The 11,293-nt window shown below is 54.1% G+C and overlaps 1 protein-coding gene across 3 annotated transcripts in view; it reads left to right on the top strand.

The window, feature by feature from the left end:
• The first annotated feature begins 4,206 nt into the window (after window positions 1-4,206).
• DNAH2 (dynein axonemal heavy chain 2) overlaps window positions 4,207-11,293 on the top strand; it is an 87,907-nt gene continuing 80,820 nt past the window's right edge. For 2 of the 3 annotated variants that reach the window (XR_013376620.1, XM_077892767.1), the window contains exons 1-4: window positions 4,207-4,318; window positions 5,846-6,028; window positions 8,447-8,508; window positions 10,127-10,297. Coding sequence is in view for 2 of the 3 variants with exons in the window: in XM_077892767.1 (XP_077748893.1) it covers window positions 5,860-6,028; window positions 8,447-8,508; window positions 10,127-10,297 (402 nt within the window). In the remaining variant the exon portion in view is untranslated. The remainder of the gene's footprint in view (window positions 4,319-5,845; window positions 6,029-8,446; window positions 8,509-10,126; window positions 10,298-11,293) is intronic. The other variant, XM_077892768.1, reaches the window with a different exon arrangement.

Raw genomic sequence — 11,293 nt, 5'->3', positions numbered from 1 at the left:
TCGGGCTCCTGGGAATATAGAGTAAATGCAGCCACATCCCTGGTTGGCACGAAGTCCATGTGTTGGTGGGGGACAAGCCAATAAAGTTTCAGGCAAGGACAAGTGATAGACACCAAACAGAGTAATGGGACGAAGAGGGTGGAGAGTAAGAGGGAGATGCTTCAGACGAGGAGCTCATTTGGGTCAGACCCTGAGTGATGCAGACAAAGGCCTGCACTGTGGGAAGGGCATGCCCTGGCAGAGGGAACAGCAAGTGCAAAGCACGGAGGTGACCTCTGGGTGTGTTTGGGAAGAGCGAGAAGAATCTCACAACCTTGTGGAAGCCCCAGATGCGCCCCAGATGTGTCCCATTCTGCCTCAGCCTCGGTCTGGAGGAAAGCAAGTCTCTTAAGGTCCAGAGCCTACAATGAAGAACTTGGTCTAACTTGGTCTTGCTTTTCTTTGCTTTGTGTGTTGTGTGTGAGTTATGTTTTCCTCAACTACGTTTTAAGCTCTGGGAGGGCAAGGACGAGGCTTTGAGGTTTTTGTGGGGGCTATGGTACAGCATCTAGAATGGGCAGGCAAAGAGGAAGTAAAGAAACCAGGGGAACTGGGGATCACAGGTGCTAAAGCTGCCCCCACAGCAGAGGCTCTCCTGGGGCGTGAGCTGCAGAGACTCATGCTTTGCAGGATATGAATGAGATTGATATGTGTGTGTGTGTGTGTGTGTGTGTAGCAGGGTTACGTTGAGGGCTTTTAAGGAAAGGAGTGTAGAGCTGCAGTGGGAATTTCTGATGGGGAATGGTCGACATGGTACGTGGAATTCCTCTTAGAACGAAAAATGGGGCTTCCTAAGTGGCTTTTTGGGGAATCGTGAACACAGGGCACCCCCTGACAGTAGGGTGAGTCTCAAGATCTGTAGGCAGGCCAGGAGAAATGCCGCAGGGCAGTCTGGAGGCAGGGGGCTGGCTGGGATAGGCTCAGAGCACTGGGGACAGCTGGGAAAGGAGTGGACACTGGAGACGTCTGGGAGGGAGCAGGGAAGGCAGAGTCCTAAAGGCAGGTCTCACAGGGACCAGGTCCCAGGAACCCCTGCTTTCCATGGGGCATTGAAGCATTTGGGGTCCTGGTTCTCCCTCTTCTCCCAGTGCCCTTGGAAACTCAGGCACCAGCTCCCTCCAGCTCCATGGCTGGTGCTGCTGGTGGTGGCGGTGAGACTGAGCAGCCTCTGGGGGTGGCAGCTGGTGAATGGGGAGGAATCTGTGTGCTCAGCAAACAGCAGCCCCAGTGCCCGTGGCTGCCTCCTCCCTCATCAATCAGCCCCAGCCAAATGTCCTTGGATTCCCACCACCCCAAGGGGACTGGGGCTGGGCCAGGGTCCCCAGGGGAGTGAGATGGGGATGGGTGGGGGGAATTGTGTGTGTGGGGTCCTTGGCTTCCCATCTCTTGGCCTCTGTTCATTTTCTTCTCTCCTGGAAGCTCTTGGCTCTTCGTGTCATAGACTGACTCTCTCCTGGCCCCAAGCATTGTGAGGGCATCAGCTACAAATCACCTGTGGGGGTCTGCTGGGGGAAGAGGGGGGAAGAAGGATGAGTCAGGGCTGAAGGAGACTCTCCTCTGGTTCTCACGGGACAGCCCAGGGCACAGTCAGTAGGAGGTTGCTGGCACTGAGGCCCTGTCCCCCCCCACCCTCCCTCGTTGGCCTCTCCATCCCTGACGGATGCTCTGGACAACAGGCTGAGACCCCACTCCCCGAATGTCCTCTCTTCCCATCTTCTCTGGGCCCCCAGCCCTCATTCCCTGCTTCCCGCCAAAATCCAGAGGTCCAGCCGCCAGCTCACCCCAAATCTGCTGCTCCCCACTGGGGAGCCTCTGGCTCAGTCTTCCCTCTCCTTGGCCCCTGCTCCCCTCAGGGACTCAGGCGTCCTGCCCACTCCCTTCACCATAACAACCATTCTTTGGGAGTTGCTTAAGACTTTAATATCATTTCATTAAGTCAGCTAGTTAGAGAAGGTTGGGCTCCCAGAGACTGGGGTGGGCAAAAGACAGACGGCCAAGGTAGGGGGGAAGCAAGGAAAGAGTCCCCCTCTCTCCGTGGAGATGGCTCTGAGACATCAAATATTGACAGTGAGAGAACAGAACTTATTAAATCTGGGACAGGGGTGTGCACGGGGAGCTGTGGGAATGGCCGGATGCCTGGGTTCTGAGGGTAATGAAGGTCTGGGAGGAGGGAAGGTTCTGAGGCTGGGGGTGCAGGAAGGGTAAGGGTCCTGCACCCAGGTACAACTCTTCTGTCCCTTTCCTTTGGGAGGTATTGTGCCTTGGTGTCCTGGCTGTTGCTCGGCCATCCCCTGGAGCCCCTGGGGACAGGACCCCCCCATCACAGCTGTGGTTGCTTTCCCTTCACCCCTTCCCCCTACCTCCACCTCTGTTGATGAGCTTCAGCAGTGTTTAATCGGATTGAGCAGTAATTAGCAAAGCAAGATGTTTGATTACCTATTTAGCATAATGTAGGGGGCTGGGATCTCCAAGCACAGCCAAGGGTAGGGGGTGGTCAGAAATGGGGTCCACACCACCTTCCTCTTCTGAGAGAGCCAATGAGCCCTGCGGTGGAAGCCCCCCTCATACCTCCCCACAAATCTTCACTCCTTTGGGGATCTTTCCCTGGGGGGATCGGACCAATCATGTCACCTCTCTGCCACCCACTGCCTGTTTGGTTAGAGGATGAATCACTTAGCCCTCCTTGCCTTGCTGTGCAGCTGGTTTGGGGTGTGGCAGGACCCCTGGCAACTTCAATCGTGGTCTTCGGCACTAGGACGTTGGCACTAAGACGTTGGTCTGGGCAGGGGACCGCAAATCAGAGCCCATGCGCCTCCCTTAAGGATAATGGGGTGGGGGATCCCTGGGTGGCGCAGCAGTTTGGAGACCTGGGATCGAGTCCCATGTCGGGCTCCCAGTGCATGGAGCCTGCTTCTCCCTCTGCCTGCGTCTCTGCCTCTCTCTCTCTCTGTGTGTGTGACTATCATAAATAAATAAAAATTAAAAAAAAAAAAAAGGATAATGGGGTGGGGGTAGGGAGAGGTCCCCAAGGCAGGGGGTGTCAGTTCTGAAAATCAGGACAGGTGGGATGGTGAGGTTAGTGTTGGGTGTGGATGACTCCCAGGGCCCTTTAGGAGCACCTGAGACAGCCGAGCCTTGTGCCAGGTTGGCATCAGAGACCCGTCAGGTGTGAACACCACGCAGAAAGAGGGGGAACGGAGGTGCCAGCTTCTCCCCCTCCTGATCCAGCAAAGAAAATGTCATCCATTTAGCTCCTCATGGAAATGTAATCAGTGGGCTCGCTGAGGGCTTTGTCTTAATTAGGCACTATTGATGGAAGCAGGGAGGGTGCCTGCCCATCCCCCGGACCCGCTTCCTCCCTTCAGCTCCTCCCGCCTCAGGTAGAGCCCGGGGCCGCGGGCGCCCCCTCTGCGGCTCCCGGCCTGCAGCGCCCCCTAGCCCCCGCTGAGGTCTGCCCCCCTCCCCGCCCCCCCCGCTCGCCCAGGACCCAGCCTTTGTTCTCACGGAGAACCGAGCCCCTCCCCGGCCCGGTCACCTTCCCCAGGGAGTCCCCGCCTCCCGTTCCCCCCAAAACGGGCGACGCTTCCCAGAGCCGATCCCCAGGTTCCCCTAAATTCCAGTTCCGTTCTTCCCTGGCCTCTCCCGCCCCGCGCAGCCCGGTGCTCCGAGACCCCGGTCCGGGCGCAGACGAGGGAACGGGCGGCAGGGCACGGGTGCTCCAGCCCCGCTTTTTCCCCCGGACCCAGCTGCGGCCGCGGCTGCCTCGAAATCCTGGAGCGCCTTCCAGGGCGCAGACCGGCCCCGCAGGCGGGACGCCGGGCGCCACCTGCCGGACGCGCGGGGAGCGGGCCCGCAGACGCGGGCGCGGGGTCGGACGCGCGGGGCTGGCCGGCCGTCCCGGTGACCCGAGGGAGGGCAGCTAGAAGTCTGGGCCCCGGCCGGTCTTGCCCGTCCTCGGACCACACGCCGCCCCCGCCCCGCCCCGGCCAGCGGGACTCGGAGGCCGGCCCCCCACTCGCCGGCCCTGTGGCCAGGGGCCCAATGGGGCGCCGGCGGGCCGAGTCGGGCGCCCCGGCGGCGGAGCTGGGGCTGCCCTTCGCCTGCGCCTGCGCCGTGGGGGCCGGGCTCGCGGGCTCGCTCCCCCGCCGCTCGCCCCTCCCCGCGCCGGGTTGCCTTGGCGACGCGTGGCCGGCGCGGGCGGGAGCGGGGCTCGCGGGGCCACTTCGCAGCTGGAGTGGCCGGCCAGCAGGCCTAGGGAGGACGAGGTCGGCGTCGTGAGGTGTGTGTCAGGGGCAGGGAGGACAAAGGGAGACGTGGGAAGGGGCCGTGGTGGTGGTGGAGGGACAGAGGGCGGCGGGGGCAGAGGGCGCTGAGGGGCACTTGGAGGGGAGGAGAAGGGGCGGTCGGGGTCGAGGCGTGGCGGGGGCGGGGGCCGTTGTGACCGTTGTAGGCAAGTCTGCCGCCCGGGAGGCCGCTGCAGGACAGGGCCGGTCCCCTGGGCCTGTCAGGGTTGGGTGTGGATGACAGGTCCGTGGTGGACCTGGGGGGGCGAGTGCTCCGGGCCTGGCCCGCGAAAGCTCCGAGGGCCGCAAGAGGCACAGCCTGACGCTTCTCTGGAGACCCGCGGCGCTGCCACAGTTGGTTTTATTGATGCGCCAGCCTCCTAGAACTGGTTTCCTTGGAGCAAAGTACACATCCTTCACATTGGAAGCTCACAACCTGTGATCGATGCCTGGGGCGCTTGAGGGGACGAGGGAGGAAAGCCACAGGTGGCTGCCGAGCTGGAGCTGGATCAAGGAGGGATGCCCAGCCGCTCACACCTTGCCCCCCTCTCCTGGGATTCTGAGAGCCTGCCAGAGATGCTCCTGCCTCCGGGCGCCTACTTTGCGGAGCCTTCCTCCTTCCCCAGTGCCTTCTCCCCCAGACACAGTTGGAAATTCCACCTTGGGGGACTTTTTTCTCCTTTCTTCTTCCAGTCTGTTCTCAGGGCACCAGAAGTCAGCTGACCTTGGTCTCCGTGATGAGTTAGCATAGTCAATCAACTATGCTAAGCGACCTTTCCAGTACACACAGATGGAGGTTCCTACCCACCCACAGCCATGAAAAGCTAATGAGACATGTCACAAATAGGGTTTTTCTTTGCTTAGGGAGGTTGCACATTTTAGCGTGGGTAGGAGGAGAGTTTCATCATGCCTCCCCCCTGTAAGAGAGGTTAGTAAGCTGGGAAGACAGGAGCCACCTAGGAAGATCATCTGGGTGTGCTTCATTGACTGGACAGAAGGACAAAGGGTGGGGAGGCTGGGGACAGTCTTACCTCTCCTGGGCCTTCTCTCACACACACCTGTGGCCCTCATGGGGTAAGGTGGTTGAGGGCGTGTGCAACCACGCCTCAGCTTGGTACATTTATTTATTTATTTATTTATTTATTTATTTATTTTTGCCTCATGATCTTCCGATCTCACACTTCTGGGCAGAGACAGGGGCTCCTCAACCCTCCTTAGTGGGGTGTCTGTCAGGCTACCGTCTCTTCCACTTCCATTCATTCCTAAAGCCTTGGAGGGACGGTTGTTTTTTGACCCAATGCCCTGAAGAAAGCAGGTTGCCCCAGGGGAAGGAGTGAGGTCTGCAAGACCCTCTGTGGCTCATGGAGCAGAGTGTGGGTATCCCCAGATGAGATGATGATCTTGGGGGGAGGAGTGTCTCAGTCAGTTTGTGAATTCACAAGGAACTGAGTGTACTGGGTGGGGGGCCGGGTGAGGGTGGATCTGGTTGTGGGTGTGCCCCTCAACTGCCCACGTGTCCGCAGGTTCTGCCCACACCATGTCCAGCAAAGCTGAGAAGAAGCAGAAAGTGAGTGCCTGGGGCAGTGGCAGCCGTGGAGGGGCCCGCAAGAGAGCTGCCCAGGCTGCTCTGGCCTCACAGGCTGCAGAGACCACGCTGCCTTCCGGGGAGCCTGAGGTGGAGCCTGAGCCCCTCAAGGAGGAGCTTGGTGGGTACCTTCTGGGGAGGAGCATGGAGGCAGAACCTTTGTGTTTAGAGAGGGTCCGAGGGCTGTTGCTTCTGGGTAAGAAGCCAGGGCCTCAGTGGCATCTCAGGCCTGTTGCTGGGGTCCTTTTTCTGTGTTTTGCTCCTCGCCGGCCTTAGACCTGTTCTTTCTTACTCTTTCCCCCTGCCCCTGCCACGTACCAAGAGCTCACCTCACTAGCCAGTGCTTTCTCTCAGCCCCTTCCTCCTCGCTTGGAGTGTTCCTCCTTGCTCCTGCCACGCTGAAGAGGGTTTGATCTCTCCGTTCCCCCCCCCCCTGTTTTCACCCCGGGTGGCAAAACAAATAATGTTTTTCTCCCATTAAGCCCATCACCATGGCGACCCAGCTTGCTTTGCCACCCTTTGAGTCCTAAGCCTGACTGATCGTTTCTCCCATCTGTTTAAAGCTCTTGTAGCTCTGCCTCTATTTTGGCAGGGCCTCGGTAGACTGGGGGGGGGGGGGGGAGGAGGGAGGGGGGTTCAGGTTCAGGGCCACGAGAAAAGCAGCCTGATATCTGCATGGAGGGAGAAAAGAGTTTAAAGAGGCTGCCTCCCATGGCTTTGATCTGAGGGCCTCCTTCCCTGTGGGTCAGCAGGGTTCTGAAGGGTTCTGGTCCCTGCGGCTGTCACGGGGCTGTCCCCCTTCGAGCCCTGGCCAGTGGAGCTATGACTCTGAACTAAGTATAGCCCTCCTCTTTTCCATGGGGCTTCTTTACACAGCTGGCAGCCTGTCAAGATGGAGAGAAAATGGAGTCCCCTTTTCATATTAATAGTGGAGATTAGACATGGGTGGGGAAGAAGGGTCCAGGGCATGCAGGGTACCTAGGTACCTAGGACCCAGATTTTCTCTTGAGTTCTCTTGGAAGCAAGCATCGAAAATGAGACCAGGGCAGCCTGGGTGGCTCAGTGGTTTAGCGCTGCCTTCAGCCCAGGGTGTGATCCTGGAGACCTGGCATAGAGTCCCACGTCAGGCTCCCTGCATGGAGCCTGCTTCTCCCTCTGCCTGGGTCTCTGCCTCTCTCTCTCTCTCTCTCTGTATCTCTCATGGATAAATAAATAAATAAACAAATAAAATCTTAAAAAAAAAAAAAAAAGAAAGAAAATGAGACCAGCTCCTAGAGGTTGGCTTCCTGGAGTAGAGGGAGGGAGCAGGAGAGGCAGTGAGGCTCAGCTGGGAGGGTCCTCAAGTGTGGGGAGGGAGGGAGATTCTAAATGAGAGCACTGACCAGCAAATACAAAGACTCCACAAGTCCCTTAGCTCTAAGCCTTTTTATCGTTTGGTGTGGAGACAAGTAACCCCAGCAGAGGTTCAGAGGGGTCCGGGGCCTCCAAAGCAGCCCCGAAACACAGTAATCCCTGTGAGCTTTGGAGTTGGGGAGGCATTGCAGCCTGTCCCGTTGGAGATGGAGGGGCCTGCTATGGTCTGGGTGTTTGTGTGTTTCCCTCCCCCCCCCAATTCATACATTGAAATAAATCCTAGTGCCCAATGGAATGGGATTAGTAGGGGGGTGGTGCTTTGAGAGGTGCTTAAGTCATGAGGATGGGATAAATGCCTCATGAAAGTGGTTCCAGAGAGATCCCTTGCCCAGTTCTTCCACGTGAGGACACCATGAGGAGTTTGTGACCCAGAAGGTGGCTCTCAGTGACCAGGCCAGCATCCCCAGGTAGGACTTCCAGCTTCCAGAAATGGGAGAAATAAGTTACTGGTGTTTATAAGCCACCCAGTTTGTGGTGGTTTGTTAGAGCAGATGCTGGTCTAAGGAGAGCCTGAAATGTTTCTTAGTAAAGGTGGGTTAAAAGGGCAGACATGCCGTCAAGGTCTGTATTAACAACCTGTGCTTCCTTAAACGTTTCTTAGTTCCCATTCAGAAAAGAAGAAGAACAGGTTTGTAATTCTATATTTGTAATTTGAAAAAAACTTTAAAATTTTTAAATTTATTTATTAGAGAGAACTAGAGCTTGTGCATAAGCAGGGGAGCTGCAGAGGGAGAGGGAGAAGCAGGTTCTCCACTGAGCAGGGAGTCCAACTCGAGGCTCGATCCCTGGACCCCGAGATCATGCCCTGAGCTGAAGGCAGACGCTTCACCAGCTGAGTCCCCCAGGCACCCCAGTGTCGTGTTTTCAAGGCTCATCCATGGTGTAGCATTGTGGCTACTCCGTTCCTTTCTGTGGCTGAATAATGTTCCACTGGTATTTGTTCATCCCGTCATTTGTTGTTTGAGTTACTTGAGTTATTTTCACTTTTCGGCTGCTGTGAACACGTGTGCTTGAGTGTCTGAGTACCTGCCTCCCCTTCTCTTGGGGAGATACCCTGGGTCGTACTGTGACTCTGTGTTTAAGTTTCAAAGGGACGCCTTCACTTTGGAATGTTTATTCTCCCCAGAACCAACCTTGGAGGAAACCGTAGTAGAGAAGGAGGAATTACAGGAGCCGGAGGTGGACGTGGTAAGTTAGGGTTTCCCCCCCCATACCAACATTCTTCCCCCACAACCAGGGCATCAGAGGGTTAGTTGTAAGATGGTGCACGAGGGATTGTCTTTGGTCTGTCACTTGCTTTCTTCTCCTCTTTGCTGGGAGCCTGCTTACCGCCAATCCGGTCCACTGGCACAGTTGTCCCCCCAGCCTCTGTCCCCAGGAGAAGAGGGCTTTAAGTGAGGGGCAGGTCTCTTAGCTTTCCCTTCCTTGTCTCCCCACCTTGAGTCAAACTAGGACAAGCTTAGTTTGTGACACCCGACTCTTTATCAAATGAATTGCACATTGTGGCCACACCCTGGCAACAAGCGCTTTCCAGACCTAGGTGTTAGCAGCATAGTAATACACGCTATAGCTTGGCTATTTTAATTTGTATTTCCTTGATTTCAAGTGAAATTGAACATTTCTTCATATTTTCACTTTCCATTTTCTATGATGTGACATGTCCACTCCTGTCCTTTTTTTCATGCATTTCCTGGGGTTGCTATGTTTTCCTCATAGGTTCATCTACATCTTTATATAGGGGAAATTTTAGAGCACCTGGCTTTCTCGGCTTGGAAACTATAAGTGAAAGAGACTTCTCATCCTGCAGGAGAACAGGGAGAAGGACAGGGTGGCTCTCTGTGTTCATCTTCATGTCTTCTAGTTTCCTTAAATATTTACAGCTTTTTAATTTTAACTTTATTTATTTTTAAGATCTGATTTATTTATTCATGAGACACACACACACACACAGAGGCAGAGACATAGGCAGAGGGAGAAAGAGGCTCCCTGTGGAGAGCCCGATGTGGGACTCAATGCCAGGACCCCGGGATCATGCCTTGAGCCGAAGGCAGAGGCTCAACCCCTGAGCTACCCAGGTGCCCCATAGCTTTTTTATTTTCTCTAGTAATCTGTACAGACTTATCGTGGGGCTTGAACTCACTACCCTGAGATCAAGAGTCGCACACTCCTCTGACTGAGCTAGCTAGATGCCCTAAGTTTCCTGAATTATTTAGTGGAGTTCTACAGATGATATTTTTTCTGATCACCAGTTACAGTGTTTTCATCTAAGTTATATATTCTTTGGTGTTTCTCAGTTTTGTCTTTTCCTCTCCCTTCTTCCTCTCTGGCTTTTACTTTTTTTTTTTCTTTTTTACCTCCTAATCAGCTTTTACTGGATATCTCCTATTACTTCTGTGTCCCAGGAGGCTGCAGCCTTATCCCTTTTTTTCTGGCTTGCCATCTTTGCTCCTGGTTGCTTGCTTCAGGCTAATATCCTATGGGTTCTCTTGATTTAGTTTGACTTCGAGGTTGAGGATTGCTTGACGATGCATTTTTACAACCATAGGTATAAAGGAGAGATCTTGAGAAGATAATGTCTTGCACTTTTCATCCAGTGATCTATTCTAGTTTTACTTGTAGAAGCAAGGGAATCTTATTGTCTTGTTTCTTCAGAAGCTTGAAACCTATCATTCAATTCATCCTTAGCCTTGTCTTCACCATTCTGGATCCGTGTGGCTTCTCATCCTCCTTGTCTTCAAGTGTACTCAGGAGAAAGGCCTCATCCTAATAGCCATACCTGCTTTGGCTCTCTGCTCTCCTTCTGTAGAAGCCCCTTTTCCTGTCCCGAGCCGTGCTGACAGGTCTAGTGGATGCCGTATGGACAGCAGAGCATGATGCCGTTCTGGAACACTTTGCCCGGGACCCTTCAGAGCTCGTCCTCACCATCTTCATCGACCCCTATGCAGGGCTGAAGCTAGAACTGAGTATGCCAGTACAGGTGGGTACTCTGCTGTCCAGACTCCAAGGCGCTCTTGCCAGGGAGCCGAGAGTTCTGTGCATCTCAGTGTCTTTGAGTCTTATCTGCTAGACCCAAGGTCTTGAGCCTCATGCTGTGTCAGGAACCCTGCTTGGCGGTGGAATACAGAGAGGAATGCGGTGGGGTGTTGCTTTTGGTGATTTCATGGTCTAGTGGGGAAGACAGGCATATGCAGAAAATTTACAAATATTATGATGCCATGGGCAGAGCTTCATAAGTGCTTTATAGGGACAACTAATAGAGCCAGTAGAGGCCTGGCAAGGCTTGGCGATGCAGGTGATATTTCAGGTGGAGATGAAAGGTAAATAGGATTTCACTGAGTCTGGGTAAGAGCTGTTCCGGTTAAGAACACTCTATGTGTGGAGAAGAGCTTTGGGAAGTGATAGTGGAAAGGTAGGCAGGGCTCAGCTTGTGGAGGGCCTTGTGTGTTATGCTTATACAATTTGGCTTCTGTCCCAGAGGGAACTAGCGAAGGCCTTCATGGGTAGGTAGATAACTATTTCAGCAATGTGGAAGATACATCAGTGAAGAGTAAACCACGGGTAGGGAGACAGTTAAAAGACGGGTATAGAGTAGCATCTGGGCGGGGCGTGTACAGATCATTATTGTAAAATTCTTGTAACTTTTCTACATATTTGAAATTTTTAAAATAAAATGTTGGAAAAGAGAAAGGCTTTTGCTTTGCTTTTATTGGCAGTGCCCATCAAAAATTGAAATGATAACATGAGCATGGCCCTGTGCAGTGACACAATTTGTGAAATGTTCCAGATTAAACAAAAGCAAAAACAGACTGTAACTTTTTCCTGCACATGAGCAGTAGTCAGCTATAAGACCTCATGGAAGAAAAAAAAAAGATCTCATTCATAAAAGGAACAAAAATTTGCAAAAATGTGTAGGATTTCTATGAAAGAAAATGACTGTGCTGTGGGCCATGTCAGATCTGACGACACAGTGAGC

The sequence above is a fragment of the Canis aureus genome, chromosome 3 (assembly GCF_053574225.1).
Source record: "Canis aureus isolate CA01 chromosome 3, VMU_Caureus_v.1.0, whole genome shotgun sequence".
In the NCBI taxonomy this organism is placed as follows: domain Eukaryota; kingdom Metazoa; phylum Chordata; class Mammalia; order Carnivora; family Canidae; genus Canis; species Canis aureus.
Note: the sequence above shows the minus strand (reverse complement) of the source record. Positions and strands in the feature narration are given on the sequence as shown.